We start from the raw sequence: 24,546 nt of genomic DNA on the forward strand, positions 1-24,546 counted from the left end.
GATCATGGCACTAAGTGCCATGTCCAATCTCAGTTTAAAAACCTCCAGGGATAGCGAGTCCACTACCTCCCTGGGCAGGCCATTCCAATGCCTGACCACTCTCTCTGTAAAGAATTTCTTTCTAATATCCAGCCTAAATTTCCCCTGGCAGAGTTTAAGCCCATGCCCCCTTGTCCTATTGCTAACTGCCTGGGAGAAGAGACCAATCCCCACCTGGCTAGAACTTCCCTTCAGGTAGTTATAGAGAGTGATGAGGTCACCTCTAAGCCTCCTCTTCTCTAGACTAAACACCCCCAGCTCCCTCAGCCTCTCCCCATAGGTCTTATGTTCAAGTCCCTTCACCAGTCGTGTTGCTCTTCTCTGGACCCGCTCCAGCACTTCAATGTCTTTCCTGAACTGAGGGGCCCAGAACTGAACACAATACTCCAGGTGTGGCCTCACCAATGCAGAGCACAGGGGAAGGATCACTTCCCTTGTCCTGCTGACCACGCTGTTTTTGATACAGGACAGGATACCGTTGGCCTTCTTGGCCACCTGGGCACACTGTTGGCTCATGTTGAGCTTCCTGTCAATTAGTACCCCCAGGTCCCTTTCTGTCTGACTGCTCTCCAGCCACTCTACGCCCAGCCTGTAGCGCTGCAGGGGGTTGTTGTGACCAAAGTGCAGCACCCGGCACTTGGCCTTATTGAACTTCATCCCATTGGAATCAGCCCATTTTTCCAGTCTATCCAGATCCCTCTGCAGAGCCCTCCTGCCTTCCAGCAGGTCAACACTCCCTCCCAACTTGGTGTCTTCAGCAAATTTGCTGATGATGGTCTCAATCCCCTCATCTAAATCGTCAATAAAGATGTTAAACAGGACTGGACCCAACACTGACCCCTGGGGAACACCACTAGTGACCGGCTGCCAGTTATGAGAACTTCCACTGCCAGCTGGACCTTGCCAGTGACTGACACTGTATTGGGCAATAAAATTTTGTCTGATTTAATGTTTTTATTTTGGAAGGGATAGTTAATCACACTTTGGCTTTTATTTGACATTTCAACTGATAAAGCGAACACTTCCATAATTACTTTCTCATGTATGATATATGAAATATGACCTTATGAACCCAGTTTTAAATACTTATTTTTAAAATTAATTGATAATGTGAAACTTAAACAAACAAACCCCTAATTCCCAAAGTACATGGCCTGAATGTTTCCTAAGTCAGAAGGTGACTTTATTCCTGGTGCTTATACCATAAATTTTAATTTGGAGTTTTCTTTATTAATTATTTTTCAGTGATGTTACTACATGGTGCCTAATTATAAAGATAATTTTGTAGCGTTTTGCCCAGCTGAACTGGAATTGAATGCAGATGTTACTGTAGCTGTGACTTGGCAATTAGCAGTTTTCTGTCTTCTCCCCTCCTTTCTTTTGACTTTTATAGCCTGCAAATCTGTCTCTGCCAATTTATTGCTGGATTTCTACTGCATGTTTCATTTGGAGGGTTGGAATCCCTGTGATAAAACATGGGGCATTATTGTTAATGCATTGAGGGGGAAAGGAGAGGCGACTGACCTGGGAGAAACGTGTGCTGGGATGGACATGCCTCAGTTTCTTAAATGTGTTTGATGGCTGTTGCTAAATGAGATAGACTTACTGATTTTTAGTGTTTTGGCTCTTAATATATTGTGAAATCAATTTGTGTCTTGGAATTGTGTTTCTTTTTAGGCTACTGAGTTACAGTGCTGCCCTTCAAGGGGTGAAAAGATTGTATCAGTTGTTAATTTATAAATAGGGATTGTCCATGTAGTGTTGCTATTGCTGTTCATTATCAGGGTCAGGAGAAAACGAATGCGATTTAAAATAGCTTATTGCTTTGTATGCTGAAACTTTAACGTCTTTGTGCATGGTTTCTTTCTTATTTCTACAAATGCCAGAACTTATATGGCTCTTCTCTCCTCGCTTAGTTTACGTTCTACAGAGCTTGACATGGTTTTCTTGGGTTTTATGCTGCTTAAACAACGAGCCTTCAACAACAAGCCATAACTAATCACTCTAGGAATAACCCATGGTGTTCTTAATCTGCATTTTAAACAGATTTTTATTTTTCTTCAACCTCAATATTTAGAGAATGTTTCACTGTGGAAGTTTGTAGGGAGAAAACCACATTAAACTTAATTGAGAAGATCAGTACAGCAGCGCATGTCTTGTTTCAGTTCAGTACAAGGATTTGTGCTAAAATTTGAAGAATTACATGGGTTTTTTTTTTTATGGCTGTGAAGATCATAGATTTTTGCTCATTTCAGGCTTCCGTGACAGCACATGGAGTCAGAATATTTACTGTGAAGCAGTAAAAATTCTTAAAGCATGTCATGTGTTTTTTTTCCTTTTTTCAAAATGTACGGTCAGTAAGAAATATAGGTAGCATAGAAGTATAGGTAGAATGTGTTTCTACAGATAATACCATACAGGCAAAATCACACTTTTATAACTGCATTAAGAAGTGATGAACCTTAAAGAATTGGTACTGTAATTGAATTATAGGCCTATGAATTCACTGAAATACTTGCTTACGCTTTGTGTTCAATTAATTGAATGTCATCACAATTTTAAAAAACCGCAAACATTGTGTAAAGTTTCCCTTTTCTGTTACACTAGTTATAAGCAGGGGAAAGTGAAAATTCTTCCTTGGGATGAGCAGAAACATCGTGAAGAAGACTGGTGTGAAAAAGCAGAATGCAGGTAAGTATATTGAAAAGGCAAATGTTTTTTTCTATATTAATGTACATTTCAGATAAAGAATTTAGTTACTGATTCCTAAAATGTGGGAAATACCCAGTAAGACTCACTTCTTAGTTTTGTGCACACTAACTAGACTTTTCAGCTTTCCTAGTGAGACTGAGCAAACCTTCTTTCCTGTTCCAGCCTTATGCTCTGTGTGATTATGTGATGAGTGCCTTTTGCATGTGAGCGGAGGAAGGTTAATGTTGGAAATCCAGATTTATTTATTTATTTTTCATCCTGCCATGTTAGTTATCGACTGTAATATTGTCATAGAGCATTAATGGGTCACAAAACTGCCATTTACTGTGCATGATTTGGACGAGGGAATAGAGTGTACTATCAGCAAGTTTGCTGATGACACCAGGCTGAGAGGAGTGGCTGACACACCAGAAGGCTGTGCTGCCATCCGGAGACCTAGACAGACCGGAGAGTTGGGCGGGGAAAAATTTAATGAAATATAACAAGGGAAAGTGTAGAGTCTTGCATCTGGGCAGGAACAACCCCAGGTTCCAGTATAAGTTGGGGAATGACCTATTTAGAGAGCAGTGTAGGGGAAAGGGACCTGGGGGTGGACAGCAGGATGACCGTGAGCCAGCACTGTGCCCTTGTGGCCAGGAAGGCCAATGGCATCCTGGGTTATATTAGAAGGGGGATGGTTAGTAAGTCAAGAGGGGTTCTCCTTCCTCTCTACTCTGCCCTGGTGAGATCTCATCTGGAGTATTGTGTCCAGTTCTGGGCCCCTCAGTTCAAGAAGGACAGGGAACTGCTGGAGAGAGTCCAGCGCAGGGCAATAAAGATGATGGAGTGGAGCATCTCCCTTGTGAGGAAAGGCTGAGGGAGCTGGGGCTCTTTAGCTTGGAGGAGACTGAGGGGTGACCTCATTAATGTTTACAGATATATAAAGAGTGAATGTCACGAAGAGGGAGCCAGGCTCTTCTCGGTGACAACCAACAGTAGGATAAGGGGCAATGGATACAAACTGGAACACAAGTGGTTCCACTTAAATTTGAGAAGAAACTTCTTCTCAGTAAGGCTAACAGAACACTGGAACAGGCTGCCCAAGGAGGTTGTGGAGTCTCCTTCTCTGGAGACATTAAAAACCTGTCTGGACACCTTCCTGTGTAACCTCATCTGGGTGTTCCTGCTCCGGCAGGGGGATTGGACTAGATGATCTTTTGAGGTCCCTTCCAAGCCCTGACATTCTGTGATTCTGTGAGGAGCAGATGGAAAGCAGAGCTTGGGCATACCTGTGTCTTCAGCAGAAAGGATTTCTTTTTCTTTCATGATCTGTTTCATGTTTGGAATCTCATACTAGTTACTTTGCTGACAAAAAATAACAGTTACTGTGACTGGCCTTTGAATATAATCAAATTATTGGTGTAATTGTAGGTCAATTATATCATTTCATTTCAGAACAAACAGATCTTCAGGAGAAAGACTGATGTGAAAAAATGTGAGCAAATGTATTCTTAAACATATGCTTTTTTTCCTTAAAAAAAAAAGGGTGGTTGTTGAACCAACTTTACAAGATGAAGGTGAATTTCTGTATGAAACACAACCTGAGTTACTGAAGTACAGGACAACTGACCTTTCAGTCGATCTCGTTACCGATTGGTATTTGAGCAGAGCACAGGAGATTGAAAAATACTCGATGCAGGTGAGAACAGCAGCGAGGAAATGATGATGGGTGACTTGGGCTGATCAACTTTCTTCAACAGGATCCTGTCGTAATGTGTTTTGGTGGGACGCTTTTCCCTCAGTAATATACACTGTGTCTCAATCTTCATTGTAGCTTTTGAAGGTTATTTTGTGTGTGTGTGTGGGGAGGGGTTTGTTTTGTGGTTTTATTTCATGGTTTTGTTTTGTTTTTCTTTTTTTGCCTTTGCAGCATACTTATGCTTGCTCTAAAGTTTAGTCAGCCAAATAATTAATCCATAGGAATGGAGGCCCATAGATTCCCTTTCACCTGGCTCTACCATAGCAGACTGTAGCACTTCCATAGTCCATGAAAAATGTTTACCATTACTTTTTATGTTTGTAACATGTTTTATTATCTGTCATGTGATACTGTGCCATATATATATATAAATACATATATATATATATATATATATGTATCCCTGTGTGGCAGCTGCACGTGTCGCTCATATACCAGTGCGTGATACTGTCATTATGTCTTCCTGGCAGGTTTATTGTGAGTCTGTGGGAGAACCACGCAGCTTATTTTTGCCTTATTTACTTCATATTTTAAAAATATTTGAATCTCTGTGTGGTAGAGATAAGCACTGCAAGTAAGAATAGAGCTCGTCACTGGTGTGCACTGGTATTTTATTGCTTCTCAAGCCAAATTAGCTGTGTGAAAAGGAGGCTGACTGGAAGTATCACTATGAGTTAGTTCCGATGGACGAACTCTTTTATTCTTCAAGCTTGCAGCCCTCCAAGGTTCTTTAATCATAGTTCCCTGTGATCTTAACAGCCTATCAGTAGATATGGAAATAAAAGCAACTTCCAAGGATCAGTTAAATTACTAACACATACATGAAATTGCATTCTACTCTTCCAGACTTACGTCTGCCTCACTGAATACATGCAGCCAATATTATGCTGTTTGAAACTGAAACAGAATCTTTCATATAAAGTTATTTTCAGTCACCAGGGAAAAAGACTGTCGTTATCTTCTGTGAAATAAAATGCAATAATTAAAGTTATTAATTCATGGACAGCTACAAAAGTCATGTTATGTGCAGAGATATGCATAACTTCAGTCAGTTAACGGATTATGTTAGTTTAAAGCAATCCTTTCAATTCGTTGCAGTGAGATGAGGTGATATATCTCTGTGTGTGATCTCGAGAAAGAATAAAAACCAGTTTTCTCCTAATTTACATGCATCAATAGGGCACATCTGCGTCAAAAGAGGTGTAAAGACATTATCCACTAGGATTATGCATTTTGTTTGGTCTTTATAATGCTGAGAAGAGCAATCTGTTGAAGAATATACAGGCCACAAAAACTTGTAGGAACTTAGAACTGCCTACTAAGCAACAGGAACAAGGAAAGAAAATTGACACACAAGTAGGACACAGACTGCACTTGAACTTGTGTTTTTTGTAACAGTTACATGGTGGTTTTTATTATTTTTCAGGTGGACTGTGCTCTGTCCCTTGTTCGTCTCGGTATGGAGAGGAATATTCCTGGTCTGCAGGTGCTTTGTGACAATCTGATCACCCTTGAGACAGTAGTTTATGAAACTGATGGTGATCGAACCTTAACTTTGAAGGAACTTGTAGAGATGAAGGACATTGAAAAGCTCAGACTGCTGATGAAGAATGTAAGTATTTTGAATAAATCAGTAAGTATGCCTTGATTTCCGCTAATGCAGGTTACCCTAGATCCTGTGTGTATGAAGATACTGTTATTGGCTGTCATTTTTCTGATGAACCACCATCTGTAATTCAGCAAGAATTCAACACTTTTACTGTTCCTTTTTGTTGTGGTGGGTTTTTTCCTTTGTTTATTTGTTTTTAACAACAACTAAAACGGCTTAGTGTTCTCCAAGACCTGTTTCTTCATCCTAGGCGTAGGACTAAATATTAATAAATCCAGTCTTTTGAAAGCTGGAAATTGCTTTTTCATTGACCTTTTCTAAAGGATCTTCAGGGTAGCTGTTAATGCTGAAGATACAACAACATTGATTGTTTTCTTTGGATGTTTTTTGGTGTCTTTAAATATCGGAAAAAAAAAATCTTAATATTTGCCTCTGCAGCACATGTGTTTTAATCTTCTCTGTGTTCAGCCTGTGCTGGAAAGGTTGAAAAATACTTAGAGATTGAACAGGGCTCTGAAATTCAATCGAAGAATATGTAAGCACCAGAGGAGAGTATTCGTGCACTTGAAGCTCTTCAGAATTTTCAAAATTCTGCTATGAATTTTGTAACTACTCAGAATTTATTTTTCTGCCTTGGTTTCTTGCATTCTGAAAGTAATGCTACTCTGAGATGAATGCAAGCCGATACTTCACTTGTCCCAAAACTGCAGGAGGAAGACAGCAAGGCTTTCCTTGCAGAAGGGGCTTTATGCCTGTACGGCTTAGTTTCCCCAAGCCATTGGGTAGCGGAAAGATAATGGATTGTTTCAGTGCTTCGTGATGTAGTGATCTGGGCAGCAGTGGGGAAAGTCGGGCTTCAGCTCTTGGTTGTGATAGGTGGAGATACTGTTTCATTTACGTTGATCAAAATATGTTCTGTGCTTTTTTTGTGTGTGTGTGTGTGTGTGTGTGGTCTTTTTGCTTGTTTGTGTTCTTTTTGTTTGTTTGTTGTTTTGTTTTCTTGTTGGTTTTGGACAACAAATCTGAACTAATTCTTTTTTTCCTCTCTGTAACTCTGCTTGCCAGTCTTCTGAGGAAAAATATGTGAAAAACGTTTATCAGTGGATGATCCCTTTTCTCCATCGCTGTGAAAACCAGTCCCCTGGTCTTGCAAATTCACTTTTTAAAGAATATTTAGTAACATTAGCAAAGGAAGACCTGACTCTGCCTCTGAAGATATTTCAGAATTCAAAACCTGCTGTAAGTATAGAGCCCTGTTGATTCTACTGGTTTATTTGGAAATTCTTGTCCTGAAGAGGTGATTTCATAAATAGGTTTTGTTTGCCTTCTAAATCAGATTGTCTGATCTTTCCCTTCTTCTTGGAGCCAAGATTGGCTATGTTTTATAAAATATTAATTAAAAAGTACATATATATATATATATATATATAAAGTATGGTTGAACTAAACTTTCCTTGATGAGATTGTCAAACCAATGTAATTATGATCTTGACCTAGCAGAACAAAAATAGTTGTCAAGATTCTTCTTTGAAGTAATTTTATGGTGACGCTTTTAAAGTAATGTCCTGGCATATCTGGTTTTTAAAAAGTAATTATGAAAGAGTTTGATCTCACTACTATTTTTTCCTGAGGAATTTATTAGGAGTAGATTTCCGGCTATTTCTCCCTGCCCTGCCCCTACCCCTTTCTTCCACAACCAATGTAAAAAATAAAATGGGGGCCATTAGAATGGAGCCAAGAATTCAGTGAGTAAGGGTTGAAGTTACTTTCCAGGTGAGTATTTCATGCTGCTTCTACAGTTTAAATAATGATTCCAGGGCCCATAAGCACATTTTTGCACATTGCTCAGTGTTCCAAGTGTATGGACAGAAATCAACCAGTGAAGATAAAACGCAGCTATTTTATATGTATTGATAGTGTTGTACATATTAAATAAATCTGACAAATGTTTTCAGTGGTCGCTTTCCTCTGCCCTGCACCGTTTCCACCTCTCAGATTCATAAATGACATAATGACGTACCACTGTTCTTTCCAGCATCTGCGGTGTAGGAAACCAGCCAAGTTATGTTTCAGGTTATACTTGCAACAGGTACTTCATTAAGTTGCTGACAAGAGATCTTCTAATTACAACTGAAGACAGTTTATTTACTTGGAGTACACATCTTTTTATAGAAAAAACTTCACTGGTGAATTAGAAACAGAAAACTAAAAATAATGTGCTTTCTTTTCTTATTAGTGTCAGCAAAAAATTATTCCTGATCAAGACCAGCTTATGATTACAGCATTGGAATGTATTTATAGTTGTGAACGAGATGACCAGCTCTCTCTCTGTTACGATATTTTGGAATGCCTTCCACAAAGAGGATATGGGTAAACATTTTCAGCAAGTTATTTCTAAGTATTTTAGATAAGTTAAATATAGTTGTGAATTAATACTTTAGTCGTTAAGTCACTGAAAGGTAGGTAATGTTATCGGAATTTTCTGTTCCTATCTGAGTTGCTGTGGTCATACGTATGCTTGTGCTCTATATGTACTCCATCAAATAATGGAACATAATGTGGTTTAAAATAGCAGCCTGGATCAAGGCTTCTGTGTTAGTCTCATAGACTTTTATATCTTGGTGAATTAAGACCAAGTGTTAGGTCTATCTTACTGGTTTTGTTCCGGTTAGTGGCATCTTGCACTTAGCTTGTTAGCAGCAACACGGCCCTGTGATAGAGGTCTCTGTATGGAAGACCTAGGTGAAGGACAAGTACTTCTCAAGAAAGTGAAAGCATGAGGAGGAGATGTAAATTATTCTCCCAGTATCTTTTAAATGTGGGAAGGAGACAGCTGGAGAAAAGTGTAAGGAAAAGGAAAAGCTCTGTTCTTAGGAGACTGAGGGACCCCTCTCACTTTTGGCATCCTTCCAACGTGAAGCCAACTGTTTTAATCTTGTCAAGCAAACATATATTTGATTTTCATCAAGGAATGTTCCAAACTGCTTGTCTTTATGTAACGGGAGTTATATGAAGGAATTACAAGAATTATGGAGATATATTTATTTAATGTTAGTTGTATAATATCTTTGCAGGCCTGAAACACATAAGACTAACGCTCTTCATGATGAAGTAGATGAACTGGAACAAATTCTGAGGTACTTAATTTTGCTAAAATAAGTAATACATTCTTAGAGAAGTCACTGGGCATAGCCAAGAACTTCTATGACAAGAAAGCAGCAAGAATATTTATCTTCTTTTTAGTACTGTTGAGAAGATAATATATACGTTTTTTATATTAACAACTTAGAAATTTTGAGCTAAAATGCTACTGGAATATAATAAAACTGTATGGGTGTTTTTTCCTTGAAATAAAAGCCTTTTTTTTTTTTTTTTTTTTAGGAGGAGGAGGGAGGTTACTTTTGAAATGTCCTGGGAATTTGGTTTTGCTCTTGATGCTCTGTAATGCTTTGAATAATCAAAACCTAAAAGCTGTGGAGATATGCCATCAGGTCATTGGTGATGTGCATTTACCCTAAAGTATTAAATTTTTTTGAGTAAATAATGTTACTCTGGCACATCCATGCTGTTATGGACTTTATGGAGACTGCATGTGCAGTGTATTATCTGAGACAGCTTTAAGACGGCTGCAACAGAAGTAGTTTTACAACTACACAGGATTAAAAAACATTGTCTGTCCATTTACAGTGTGTCAGAGCTGTTGGAGAAACACGGACTTCAGAAACCTGTTTCCTTTGTGAAAGACACCAAGGACAATGCGGAGGAGGCTCGGAAGCTGATGATTAGGCTGACGAGGCACACGGGTCGCAAGTTAGTATTCAAAGGGAGATAAGAGGGAAAGGACAGGAAGATAACAAGTACTTGCAGTCAGAGAGTGTACTTGTTTTGTTGCAGTAGGGAACCACAGTGTTCAAACAGCACATGATATACAAATAGCACATTTGTTAAACTGGTGATTAACATGATTAGTGTTTTTGCTGCATTTTCCACATTTGGAAACTCTTGTCTTGCTTTAAACCTGTTTCAATATGTTTGTGTTCAAGTAAACAAGCCTAAAAGGCACACTGGCTGTGAAATACTGCAAGATGATGAACAGTAAAAGTTAACATTGTAAATGGGGTCCTTTAAGACCTTTTTAATTTTATTGAGAATGTAGGATTTGTGAAATAACACTATTTTTTTTTCTGTCGTTTTTTCTTAGGACCTCTTGTAATAGGGTAATTTATTGATTTCTATGTATCGATTCTACCTCTTTTATTTCCAGTATAATTTTTCAATTTTGCTCTGTAAGAACTACTTCATTTACCTCGTCTTCCAGGTGTAGATGAATTATTACACAGCTCTTGCAATAAGCAGCTAAAAAGATTTGGCCCTGGGAAAAATAGTGTTGGTTGTGCTTTGTTTTGTTTTTTTTTTTTTTTCTCTTATTTAGAGGACACATGTACAAGAGTTTACTGGTGATGGTAGGGTAGTATTTAACTTGGACATGCTGAAACCTTTTTGGCTTCTAAGAACCTTTCTTTAGAAAGATCAAGTCAGTGCCTCTTTAGCAAAAATGTTGATTTTTCTCTTTTTGTATGGACCCTTTTCTTTGCCAGAATGAGAAAGCTAATGTCACATGAGAAAGTCACTTAATTGGACAAGCTTTTGTAGCTTAAAAAAGTCTTTTTTTAATGTGAAAGGCTCAAGATAACATCAAAAAACTTCAACGGTGTTTTTACTAGTAAAAGGTTTGATAGAACAAATGAAGTTTTATAGGAAGCTTTGTGGGTAAACAGAGATCCATGGATCCAGAGGGTCAAGAATCTGAATACCATTCCAATTTAAGGAACAATATAAACTTGCAGCTCTATTTGCCAGTGATGGCATGCAATTGATTACTCCTTTGAGAATTTCCTACAATAAATAGCATTTTAATGATCCTCAGTTGCTGTTACCAGTTGTCTTTACCCAGCTGTTCCTGGATCAGCTGGAAGACAGCACTTGCAATGCCCTGATGTACCGCTGGGGGTTACCGAAACCTCTTTGGGGGATCTTGATAAAGATTGCTTAAATCTCTGTATTATCCCACAGAAAACAAACAGAAAAAGCACTTGGAGTACTGCGTTGTTGTCATCAAACAACTTTATCCCACAGACATTGTTTTAATGTTGATATCAAAAGCATTCTGTCTTTAAATCACTTTTGGTTAAGAGTCCAATTAAACATTGACATAGTATTTGAGAAAACTCATATTTTTGGTGATAGAACTGTAGTGTTATCTACTGCTTTTCTTCAGTTTGTTGAGGAAGAAAATATTTAATTTTAACAATGTTTGTAGGCAACCACCAGTCAGTGAGACACACTGGAAGGAGTTGCTCCAGGATATGTTAGACATGCAACAGAAAGTATATACATGCTTGCATTCAGATACTTGCTATGAGGTGAGTTTTCTTACTGATTTGTATCCTAAGTAAGCTACAAATTCTCATTTCATATTGTTGCACACAAATGTAAATATGTTTTCATGTGTTATGCTGCTTTGTTGTTTGTTGGCTGTTTTATGGTATTTTCATTCAAATTAGAATCTTCCAGTGTTAATTCAAAAAATTAAAAGCTCTTCTATTAAATATCCTCTGTATCTTTTAGTAGAATTCAACATTTTAAAAATTGAGTCAGTTTCTTGAGACTTTGTAATTCTATGCACAAATGTATTTATTAACAAACACTTAAACCTAATTAAAATAAACAACCTTTTAGCTAAATATTATCTTCAACCAAACATTTGTTTAACATGGAGTTCTGGTTTGTTAATATTATCTGATATCGTTATAGGACTATGGACTTTCTACTGCTTGCACTTGAAGTGAAATAATGTGAGATGAAAAATCCGGTTTCATTGAAGGAAAAAAAAAACCCCTAGCATGTGTATAAACTCCAAACCGATGTCATTAATATTTGCAAAGGACAGCTATTAGACTGATGCAGAATTTGCTGTGACCTGTATTGTTTATGTACTTTTTCCACTTTAAAATACTGCAGTTTATTACAGAAACAGTGCTGTGTTCACTATAACTGGTGTTTAAATAGTCACATTTTCTTTTAAGAGTAAGTATTATTACAGCCAGCAGATTTAATTGCTTAGGGCTACCAATCTGATTAGCTCTTGGGAGAAGTTTAGAAAGAAAACTAGAAAATAAAATTGTAGGAAAAAAGCAATGCACTTATATATAAAAAAATCACTCTGTAGTTGTACAATTTGAAGTTGCTCAAAGAGAAGTGGAATGTATTTCATGTTCATGGTTTTGTGATAGGCTAAGGCTTAGCGTACTTGGAATTTTTTCTTAAGTGCATTTTAAAGAATTACAGTACTATCTGAAAATAATAGCATTTGCTTTACTCTGATCTTAATGTAAGTTTTTAATTAATGTTTAATTATTTTTAATCTCTGTATTATGTGATTTAAAAAAAAAACCACAACAAAGGGCTTTTGAAAAATGATCTAGGAATGCTTAAAATGCTTTGAAATGTAGAGCTGTCACACTATTATACTTTGAGAAATGGATGAGCCAGTAAGGATTTACAGTCATGTGAGGTTTGTGTTGGGATCTTTTTTAGCATGATGCTTACTCTAGTCTGCTTGCACAGAAAGTGTATCTTGTCCTCTGTAAGAGGGACTTAATGTCCATGAATTTTGAGAGAGGTAAATTGTATGTTTGTGATATTTAAGGAAGAAGGTTCAGCTGTCATTCTTTCCATCTTTCACTGTGCATTGAGGATTAAACTATTGTGAAATAGAAGATGATCCAATTGTATGATGTGTTTTAAGATGCCTTGAACTGTATTCCGTTCCAGAGCGTGAGATGGTTTGGAGACGTTCTTTCTAGTGAAGAAACATTTTAATTTTGAAGTGCAATTGGACAGGGTGCTCGGTGGTCTCATCAGTTCCCCCTTTCCCACAAAAGGTTGCACCAGATGAATTTTCAAGGTCTCTTCGAACCTGGCTCTTCTGTGATACATTTGTTCTCTTGAATTTGTTATGAAATTTAAAACCTTTGATAAAGGTGATATTGTTGCAACTGCGATATTCTGAAGTGATTAAATGCATGTGTTGCTCTTCATTAGGACAATGCTGACAGTAATTAAAAAAAAATAAGTAAGGAATTGAGATTTTTAGTGTCTTAAAGTGGGTAAAACTTTGACCTGAAAGTAACAGGTGTTTTGTGGCAGGTGCAGCATTATATTAGTATGCATTCTTTGAAAACAGTCTTGATTGAAACTTAACAAAGCATCTTATATGCTCAGTTCTAAATATTTTTAGTTTCTTTGAGGATACAAAATTTCTTCTCATGTTGTTGGTTTTAAGGCCTTATTACCGAGCTGCCTTTTCAGATTCTAACACCCTTTTAACACCTCAGAATGTAGGTATAAATAATTCCTGATCTCTAAGTCATACTGTAAAAAGGCAGTTAATAAGCTTTTTTTTTTTTCTGCAGGAAGTAGAAATAACTCGCTACTAGTTAACTTGAGCTTTATTTAAATGAATCGTAGAAATACTCTCCTTGGTACATGTTACTTCTTGGACTGAATATATTCTTTAGACTTCAAAGATCCTTTTATTCAAAGGGGCTGATTCCATACAATGCAGATAAGCTTACTTGAAGCTGCTGCTGCAGATCATTCAATTATTGTTCTTTCTTTTAGATATTCACAGAAAGTCTTTTATGCTCAAGCAATATAGACAATATCCACTTGGCTGGGCAAATGATGCACTGCAGTGTTGGGTCTGTGGATCTACCAAGTTCATCCAAAGGGAAGTCACAGTACCGGGTCAGCTATGCAAAAAGTATTGAACTAGTTTTGGCTGCTGGCAGAGAATATTTTAATTCTTCAACAAGTTTGACTGATAGCTGTATGGATTTGGCCAGGTATGTTTACAATTATATATGTAAATACATATGTCACTGTTTTAATGTAAACCATTATTTCGTTTTCTCTATGAGAGGGGGTAAATCTTATGTGGGTTTATCTTCACGTAAAATTACATGGTAAATGGAAACAATATCTTTGGCTTCTGTAAGTTTTTCTTTTGTTTGGTTGATTTCTTTCGTTTGTCTTTTGTTGTGGGTTTATTTTTGTTTGGTTTGGTTTGGTTTTTGTTTGTTTGCTTTTCTTCTTCTCTGCCTTGCGTGGTGTGAGCGTGCACCATTGCTGCCCCTGGTTGCTGGAATGATCTGGTACAGAATTCAGGTTGAAGAAGAAGAAATGTGCAAGTCTTTCTCTGTGGATAAGAAGCTTTTTGTGTGTGTCAAATGAACCTTATCCATGTTACAGCATTGAACCACAAATGTGGCCCCCAGTTACTATCACAAGAGAAAATAGCGTTTTGCCGCTTCTTTAATTTCTTTTATTGCTTTGGTCTTTCCCAGTTCTGAGAGTTCATTTGAGGCTGTCTTTTTTTTTTTTTTTTTTTTTTTTTACATTAAGAAATAAGCCAAATAATTCTTTAGAAAGGAGTTCAGGCATAGAGCAGCCTTGTGAGGTTGCAGTGTGGGTGTTCATTCTTTTATAGATTTAGATATGGAAATATTTTCTTTCACAGTTTAGATGCAGATAGGTAAAATAATGGCCTATTGCCTCTGTAGAAGATTGATTGCCTTGGCTTACCATAAATATGTAAAATACAGGCATATTTTAATATTTCCAGCCTTTCCCTTTTACTCTAAGAATGTGCTGTTTCATTCTTGTTGTTGTTATGCATTAATCCAAATGAGTTTTACTTTTTTTTTACTTTTTCCTTAAGGTGTTTAGTAAAAAAAACCCACACCACCAACAAAACACAAACCCATAAAAACAAACCAAAATCCCATAACCAAACAAAACTATTTATGTCTCAACTACAAAGGAAGACATGTCTTTATAAAGTGCTACTTTCACTTAGACATGAGTACACTTACCTACTAATCACAAGAAAAAGATTAAATTTTTCTTCCCCTCAAGATATGAATTCATCTTGAGCCATAATGGTCGGTACATACACATTTCCAGGTTTTTTCGAGTACCAACTAGAGTAATACAGTCAAACTGTTTGTAATTAATTATCCTTTTTAAAATGAAGAAGTTTTCCTCAGTGAAATATTGCCACTGTAAAATTTTATGGATTGACAAATCGTGTATTTTCTGTTAGGGACTGAAGGAAGAATACTTTTGCAATTTGCCTTGGGTGATGGTTACCTTCTCCATAACTTAACTGGAAAATGACTGAAAAAGCATTTTTATTCTCCCTAATCAGCCTCAGCTTCTTCCTGTCTTTCATCCCAAATGCACACACATAAATATATATGATGAGGCTTTTTTTTATTTTTGTGGTTTTTTTTTGTTTGCTTCTTAGTAAAGGCATTATTGCATTAGATCAAAGTTGGAAAACAGTCACTTTTACAGTATTAATTTTATAATGCTGGATCTATTTCTACCTTTTTATTGAAAACACAGTTTGAATGTCATTACCTAGAGTGATTATAAGCAGTAAATAATTGCGTTGGAGGCCTAAAGGGCCCAAGAGTCACTAGCTTTTTAAAATTTATTTTTCTTTTCAAATATTTGAATATTTAGATAGATATAGTTATCGTTTTTAAATCAGTTGAGCATTTTTACATTTTGGACACCAGTGCTACTAGATATGCAATGCAAAAGCTGTGATCACAATGAAGCAACTGCAAGAATGTTATAATATCCAAATTACAACTGAATTTTATCTGTATGCATATAATTGCCGCAGTTAAATCTCTCTATTAGCTACTTAGTTTTATGGGGAGAGGATGCTGTAGTGGTGGGATTTCCTCTATGTGTAGGAGAGGAGCCCTCCTGAAGGAGAGGCAGAGCTTGCTTGGGTTTTGCAGGTGAGAAGCTCCACTTCAGGGCAGCAAGAACAAAATACACTGTTATTTGGAACAGATTTTTGGGTCAGCAGTCCAGTTGTTTGCTGTTGTGTGACACTGTAGTGTAATGTAACTTCACCTCTGTGCCTGGGAAGATCATGGAACAGATCCTCCTAGAAGCTGTGCTGAGGTACATGGAGGACAGGGAGGTGATTTGAGACAACCAGCATAGCTTCAGCAAGGACAAGTCCTGCCTCACCAACCTAGTGTGATGGAATGACTTTATCCGTGGACAAGGAAAGGGCTATGGATGTTTATCTGGACTTCTGTAAAGCCTTTGACACAGTCCCCCACAACATCCTTCTCTCTAAATTGGAGAGATACGGATTTGATGGGTGGACTGTTTGATAGATGAGGAATTGGCTGGATGGTTGCATCCACAGAATAGTGGTTAAGGGCTCAATTTCCAGCTGGAGATCAGCGACAAGTGGTGTGTCTCAGGGATCTGTGCTGGGACCAGTGCTGTTTAGTATCTTCGTCAATGACATAGTGGGATTGAGTGCATTCTCAGCAAGTTTGCAGATGACACCAAGCTGAGTGATTCAGGTGACATGCCTGAGGGATGGGATACTATCCAGAGAGACCTGGACAGGCTAGAGACGTGAGCTCATGCCAACCTCCTGAGGTACAACAAGGCCAAGTGCAAGGTCCTGCACCTGAGTCAGGGCAATCACTGGTATCAGTGCAGGCTGGGGGATGAAGGGATTGAGAGCAGCCCTGTGGAGAAAGACTTGGGTGTCCTGGTGGTTGAAAAATTGTACATGAGCTGGCAATGTGCACTTGCAGCTCAGAAGGCCAGTCTGCCTTGGGCTGCATCAACAGGAGTGTGGCCAGCAGGTTGAGGTGATTCTGTCCCTCTGCTCTGGTGAGACCCCACCTGGAGTCCTGTATCCAGCTCTGGAGCCCAGAGGCTTGTTCAGCCTGGAGAAGAGAAGTGCTTAAAGGGGACCTACAAGAAAGCTGGAAAGGGACTTTTTACAAGGGCCTGTTGTGATAGGACAAGGGGTAGTAACTTTAAACTGAAAGAGGGGAGATTTAGATTAGATGTAAGAGCGGTGGTAGATACCTCATCCCTGGAAGCATCCAAGGCCAGGTAGGATGGGGCTCTGAGCAACCTGATCTGGTTGAAGATGTCCCTGCTCATTGCAGGGGATTGGAATAAATGGCCTTGAAAGATCCTTTCCAATTCAAACCTGCTGTGGTTTTATAATCACTATAAAAACTCATTTAATGTCATAAAGTCAGAGTTTATTTACTTGTTTGTTGTGTGGTTGGTTTGTTATTGTTGTTTGATTTTTTTTTTTCCTTCCATCGTGTGTATTTATTATGTGTTGTTTGTTTGTTTTTGCCTTCCCTCCCAGTCTTTGAGAGTCTTTTCCCTTAGCAGACTCTGGAGATAGAAAGTATCATTGGTTTTTATATCTTATAAGGGTCCCATGGTCAATTTTTATCTTATGATTTCATGGTGATATTTCAAAATATGCAGTGTATAGCTGGAACGCTTGTTATGAATGTGTGACCATGTGTTTATGCTGTTTAGCAAGATGTTTTGGTCCTTCTCAGACTTTCCTTCAACCAGTTATTTCATGGTAACTTATTTCCCTGAGTGATTATCACAGTGTGTAGGTCTCCCAGTAACCTTCCTGTATGAGTTGTGTTAGGTGGAGTGTATTTATTGTCTCTTAAGCTCGTTTTCTTTCCTTCTACTGCTGTTTCAATCTCTGCTTCACCCTGAAAAGTTTGTCAGTGATCCTGAAAAATGTGACAAGTTCAAATGGGAATGTAGCTAACATACAATTTTAGTTTTGATGTAAAAATATCTATTTGTTAATTAACATGTAGAGGTAAAAACTGCATGAGAAAATGCACAAATGAAATAATTTCCTGATTTAATGTGCATTATGAATTGAGCCATTTTAAATCATTGAGACTGTCTCACATGTGAATTTTCGTTAAGCACGTATTAATAAAACTATATATGAACACACTCTACCAGAATGCAGGTTTTATATAAACAAGAGCAAACCAAACCCAAACCAAACCAAGTCCTCCCCCCCAAAAAAATGAAAACAAAACAAACAAACAAAAAAACCAAACCCACACACAAAACCTAAAGGCTTATTATGTCCATATAATATTAAATAAACTTAACTTTAGTAAAGATGATTTTTTTTTTTTATGCGTTAAATTCAGGAGTGTTTAGGCATTTATATGTTCCTATTGCACCTAAGTGAAGAAGATCGTGACAGTCTAATAATAGGATTTTGTTACAATGTTTAGCCAGCTGTAAGAGAGAAAAAGTGCCAAACACTTTCCATGTGTCCTACAGGGCTAGTTGGTATTTTGACATTTCATAAGCACAGTAAATTATTGTTTTGTTTTGTTTTCTTAACTCACAGATGAGCTTACCCCACAAATTTAACTTTGAATGTATTCAACCTATTTTAGAAAAATTTGTTTCCTTCCTGTTTAGGTGCTGTCTACAACTTATTATAGACTGTCCAAGTGCTATTCAGGAGGAGCTAGATCTCATTCGTGCTCTTGGCTACCTTGAAGAATTTGGTGTGAAAATATTACCGTTGCAAGGTACTGTATGTTTTTATTCTTTATATGACTACTTGAATTGCAGGCATAAATAGTATGAGAAATGGTAATTGTATGAGTGTTGCACGAGTAAACTAAAGGGTCCCTTCTCTGCCTCCAAACAGCTTACAAGCACATACCAAAAAATTATTTTTTAAAAAAACATTTTTCAGCTGATGTGAGATAAGAAGGATGTCTGCTTATGGTATCTGTGTTTTGGGACTTATTTTTATTATAGCAAGACTTTTTAGTAGGTAGAGTACTGAGTATCTGAAGCTCCTGGTGACTTCAGAAGAGATAGTTTGAGCTCACCTTTTATTTACAAGATAATCTGCACTTGTTCATGTGCTGATGAGCTTTAAAATAATAGGTGAGAGAGTGGTACTTCATGCATAGGCAGTTTTCATGTCTTCACTGGGCTGTTTCATTTTGAAGTATATAAAACCCTATGACAATGGAAGTGAGCTTTTACAAGGTATTTCTCCTGATGACTTGTGTAAAACTTCAAATCTGTTTTGCAGCTCTGACTCCAGTGGTGTGGAAAGTTGCTGGACAGAAGTTTGAAAGAAAGGATGATTATAGACAATGAGATAAAGGGGAAAATGGAATATATTACAATATATTTTACTGCTTATAGATTGTGACAAACTAACAAAATTATTATAATTGCTTTGTGGTGGGTTGACCCTGGCTGGACACCAGGTGCCCACCAAAGCTGCTCTGTCACTCTGCTCCTCATCTGGACAGGGGAGAGAAAAGATAAATAAATGCTCATGGGTCAAGACAAGGGCAGGGAGAGATCATTCACCATTTACTGACATGGGCGAAACAGACTTGGCTCAGGGAAGCTGATTTAATTCATTACCAATCCAATCAGAGTAAGATAATGAGAAAATAAAAACTACATCCAAAAACACCTTTCCCCCACCCCTCCCTTCTTCTCAAGCTCAACTTCATTCCTGATTTTTCTGCCGCCTCCCCACAGCAGTGCAGGGGATGGGAAACTTGAGTTGTGGTCAGCTCATCACACTGCTCCTTCCTCCTCACGGGGAGGACTCCTTGCACTCTTCCCCTGCTCCAGCCTGGGGTCCCTCCTGTGGGAGTTCATGTCCTCCATGAACTTTTCTCACGTGAAGCTTTCTCATGGGCTTCTCCAACATGGGTCCCTTCCATGGGGCACAGGTCCTGCCAGGACCCTGTTCCAGCATGGGCTTCCCAGGGTGTCACAGCCTCCTTTGGGCATCCACCTGCTTGGGTGTGGGGTCCTCCCCAGGCTGCAGGTGTTTCTCTGCTCCACCATGGATCCCCATGACTGCAGGGGGACAGCTGGCCTGCACCATGGCCTGCAGGGAAATCTCTACTCTGGTGCCTGGAGGAACTTGTCCCCTCCCTTCTTCACTGACCTGGGTGTCTGCAGAGTTGTTCCTCACACATACTCTCACTCCTCTATCCTGCTGCAGTTGTGCTGGTTTTTTTTTCCCCTTCTTAACTATGTTATCCCAGAGGTGCTGTCACCATCACTGATGGGCTTGGTCTTGGCCAGTGGTGGGTCCATCTTGGAACCAGCTGGCATTGGCGCTGGTGGACATGGGGGAAGCTTCTGGTAGCTTCTTAGAGAAGCCACCCCTGTAACCCCCTGCTCCTGAAACCTTGCCATGCAAACCCGCTATGCTTTATTAAAAAAAACCCACCACTTTTCTAAGTGAAAGCAACACAGGAGAGCTCATCTACCTGGCTTCCAGTGAAGCTTGAATATGTGGTGTGTGGGCAACCGTGTCAAACTTCATGAACACGAGTGCTAAAAGCACTTGAAAAGAACTGGCTGAGAAGAGCACTGAGTACTGATGAAATGTGCTGATGGTTGTTTTATTCTGGCATTGTGCAGAGAAATATTGGGATTTATGGAAAGCACTTCTGGGTCTCTGGAAAACGAAGTAGATGCTTTTAGTGGCTGTTGTGAATTTACTGTGGTGTTCTTTTTGTTCCTTTTTTTTTACCAAGTATTCCTTCAAAGTGAGCTGATGCTTCATACGTGACATTCAGCAATCTTACCTTCTCTGGACTGAGAACAAGTCTGGTTTCTACATCTTGCAATACTGCATTGTTGACTTCCAGAGCAGAATTATTTTTACTCAGTTTGTTCATTCTGTAGAAAAGTACAGTTGCTTCACATTTTTCAGCATGGGCATAAAAGTATAGTTTAAAAATGTGGCAATGTAATAGTGCATTGTCAGTATGCTTTATACTACTGATCTAGATTAATTAGAGTGTGTGAAATTCCTGCAATTTCACCAATGATCCTGACTTATCCTTCATTATCTTTCATGTACGTCAAATTAATTTATTAAGATTAAAATTGTATTAAAATTTTAAGGAAAGCCTTTAAAAGGTAAGTTACTTTGACAGAGTGTTATTAAAATAATGCTGGGGATCAGTTATCCCCACAGTAAGAATTAGCAATAGACTTTTATTTGCTCTTTTATTTTTAGTTTTATGTGAAGCTTTCCCCCCTACTTGTATTTTCAGCAAACTCAACGGCTAAGGTTGTGAACTACTATTATGACGTATTTTAATAAAATCTGGTTTGGAGATTCATTATTAACATAAAAGGTGAAGAAAAGTCCATCTTTAATGAAAGTGTTTGACCCATGCTATTATTTCAGATTACTTTATTTATCTTAGATATTTCAAAAAATCTTGCTTATATAGTCTGTAAGCAAAAACATTTTATTGCTGCATGCTAATATATGTGTGTGATAGAATATTAAAAATGAAACTAAAAGTGTAACCTTTTCCCACTCCTTCATTCTTATTTTTAGTCTAATTTGATTTCCAGAACTTATTGATAGAGTTCTCATTATGCGAGTGCTTCTTTGCTCTTTCTGAGAGGCCTAATATCATATATTTTGAGCCCAATGTGCCAATGCAGAGTTTGTCCCTGTGTGCACAGTGGTGTCTTACTGAATGTGAAGTGGAAGATCTGCAGGCTGTTCCTCTGTATTCTGAGAACTTGCATGGTATGAAAATTACCATTTTAAAGCAGCAGCCTGAAGTTAGCCACCCACTAACTAGCTAAAAAGAGCACTGAAATCAGTTCATGATATTAAATTATACAAGTAAGGTAACTGTTTAATTCTTGGTGAAATCCTTTTGAAACACAGTACTAATTATAAGCTGCTCATGATACAGTTAACACAACCTGGTGGTTTGGAGGCTATCCTTCCACTTGCTTGGAAAATATTTATTTCCATTAAAACAGCATGAATATTTTGCCTGTGATAGTTCTTCCAGTCTGTGTGATGTATCATGTTCACCCTAAAATAAAATACAGCATAAAATATTTCTTATTTACAACTTTCTGAATGAAAGCTAATGTCTGTTGTAGCAGTTTTTCTGAGAATGCTGCAAAAATGTTATTTAAAAGAAAAAGTGTGAAGGTCAGCCACGTTAATTTCAAAAACATTGAGTCTAAAAACCTGAAACAAACGTAAGTTTTTGTTCAGGTCAGTCTCCCTCTTCCTCTTTTCCCAGGCTGACTTGCTAGGGCTTGGGGCTGGATATATTGTAGTGTTACTTTGACTTTCTGTTTATAGGTATAATTGAGGATCTGCATGCAAGTAACTTTTGGGCTGTTTCTCAGATTGTTTTGTTCATTCTTGTACTCTCTAATGCTCTTTCTGCGTCTACATCGTGTAACCAAAAATACAGCAGTAAGGTTAATCTGCACAGTCTCTAACACCAGCTCTTCTTTCAACAGTGCGGTTGTGTTCCGATCGGCTTAGTCTCATCAAGGACTGTCTTGCTCAGTTGTCAACAAACTATAAGCAGTCTGCTAAGCTCCTGGGACTTGCAAATTTGCTAAGGGTTGCAGGTAAGCTGTGTTAATAAGACACTGAATTGCAATGCAACATGCATTTGTGTTATGCTTTAGGACATTTGAGTTGATTGCTAGAATGTGTGTTCAAGGATATCACTAAAAAGTCATCTGGAAGAGCAGTCATTGGGGAGGAATGAAATATTTCACCCAAATTAAATATTTTGTCTGAAAAACAGCCGATATGGTCAGCTGCTCTGACTTTTCACTTATATGTAAAATAAAACCAGCCCTGTCTAATCTGGATTTTGACTAAAAGCTCATTTCAAGTTGGAAGAGTTGTGACTGAGAATATTGTGTCTTTCAGTTAATTTGTTGTACTAAAATTCCAATATATCTTATTGTCTCTGTCAAATAAGATAGTTTGATTTGATAATAGTCCCATTTAAGTTAGAGGGAAAATGTCACCTGTAATGCATAAACTTTAGGTGTTAGACTTTTGTCTGTGCTTCATATATTTCCTGTGTGCACTAAAAATGATACGTTATCTTGAGGATAAATTTGAGGAACAGAACATCTTCATGAATTGAATTCTGAGGTTATTAGTTTGGTTTTGGTTTTGTTTTATTTTTTTATAGCCTACCAAAAGTGCCTGGCAAACCTTTTGATTTTTAGAAAATACTTCATCAGTGCAAATGCAAATACAATGCAAATGCTGTGTTTTTATGATGTAGAAATAGAATATAGAAATATAAAACACAAATTCGTATTTCATGCAGTGAAAGGTGGCAGATGAGAGGGGGATGGTACTGTTTTAGTGGGGCTGGATTCAGTCTCTGTGTATGTTCATTTTACATGTCACCTCTCTTCTCTAGAATTGGAAAGACACTTTTTTCACTTGCAAGACTTTTGGAAAAATCTGTCTTAATAACAGTTCATAAGACAAGATTGCTATACAGCACTTTCCCTCTCCTCTTTGTTTCTTCCCACACCAAGTTAAAATCTGTCAATTTTTCGTCTTAATATTCTGGGTTCTTTAGGCTAATGCTGCTGATATTTGGTTTACTTTCTTTTTGGATCCAAATGATTCTCTTTGTATGAGAGAAGGAAAATCAAAATGCACAGTGCTTAAAACCACAAAATATTTTGTCCAGTAGTGTTATCCTAGTCCTTTAGTTGTAGATCAGCATCTCCATTACCCTGGTATGTACTTGTGAAGAGGCAACAAACTCATGTCTCCTACCTCCAGAGACTAAAAGATGAGAGGCAACATATATTAGGTAGAGAACTTCAGGGCATTCATATAGAGCTCATTGAAGTGGTAATGTCTGTGTGCTAGTGCTGTAATCACAGTGGCACTTACTGAGACACCACTGAAAACAGGGATTTAGAGCCAGTCAATGACATGGCCTCCTGGTTTTCTCTTCCATATGGTTACTGGTCTGGAGAAAAGCAGAAGATGAATGTACAAGGTGGTTAATTTTTACGCAGGTGAACAGTTTAAAAACTTGTGTTTATATTACAAATTAAATATTCTAAGAGTGTTGGGTGCTCTGACTTCAATGGTTAACCTTGGGAATAATGCTAATGATGGTTCCTGTGCTAAATGTGGAATTTTAGTAGCACAAGTGTATTTCAAGAGTGCATCTTGGTAAGGAATACACTTCCTTGGCACTTGTTTTTCCTTTCTCTTATGGTAAATAAACAAATAAGTCAATCACTTTCAAAGTTATCTTTTGGTTATAGATTAACATATATTGGAAAGGAAAAAATAGCAAAAAAATATTTGCAGTAGGGACTTTCTATGGTGGTGGGTGTGGTGTGTTGTTTTTTTTTCTTTTAAATAAGTAGTTTTAAGCTTTTGTGATTAAAAACCATTTTACTGTCACTGAGTCATTTATACAGAAATACTGTTTTCTGTACAGGATATTAATTTACAAGGAACATATGGATTCAGTATGAAAATGCCATAGTTCTGAATTTTATCTGTACTTGTATGAATTTTATCTGAACTCTTAGGAGATGTGCTGCGGAAAACAGGGTTCTTTCATTTTCAGAAACTCAGTGTTTCTTTAATCTTTTGTAGTTTTTCTGGGCTTGAAAGCTATAAACAGCATACCACTTCCATGCTATT

The 24,546-nt window shown here is 37.8% G+C and overlaps 1 protein-coding gene across 3 annotated transcripts in view; it reads left to right on the top strand.

The window, feature by feature from the left end:
- The window catches only part of NBAS (NBAS subunit of NRZ tethering complex), a 184,897-nt gene that overhangs the window by 44,382 nt on the left and 115,969 nt on the right, over positions 1-24,546 (top strand). For all 3 annotated transcript variants that reach the window (XR_002418886.2, XM_005506848.3, XM_065055875.1), the window contains exons 22-32: positions 2,647-2,730; positions 4,276-4,429; positions 5,916-6,101; positions 7,164-7,337; positions 8,335-8,468; positions 9,173-9,235; positions 9,786-9,908; positions 11,419-11,521; positions 13,782-14,005; positions 18,489-18,601; positions 22,356-22,469. Coding sequence is in view for 2 of the 3 variants with exons in the window: in XM_005506848.3 (XP_005506905.3) it covers positions 2,647-2,730; positions 4,276-4,429; positions 5,916-6,101; positions 7,164-7,337; positions 8,335-8,468; positions 9,173-9,235; positions 9,786-9,908; positions 11,419-11,521; positions 13,782-14,005; positions 18,489-18,601; positions 22,356-22,469 (1,472 nt within the window). In the remaining variant the exon portion in view is untranslated. The remainder of the gene's footprint in view (positions 1-2,646; positions 2,731-4,275; positions 4,430-5,915; positions 6,102-7,163; positions 7,338-8,334; positions 8,469-9,172; positions 9,236-9,785; positions 9,909-11,418; positions 11,522-13,781; positions 14,006-18,488; positions 18,602-22,355; positions 22,470-24,546) is intronic.

The sequence above is a fragment of the Columba livia genome, chromosome 3 (genome assembly GCF_036013475.1).
Source record: "Columba livia isolate bColLiv1 breed racing homer chromosome 3, bColLiv1.pat.W.v2, whole genome shotgun sequence".
Lineage (NCBI taxonomy): Eukaryota > Metazoa > Chordata > Aves > Columbiformes > Columbidae > Columba > Columba livia.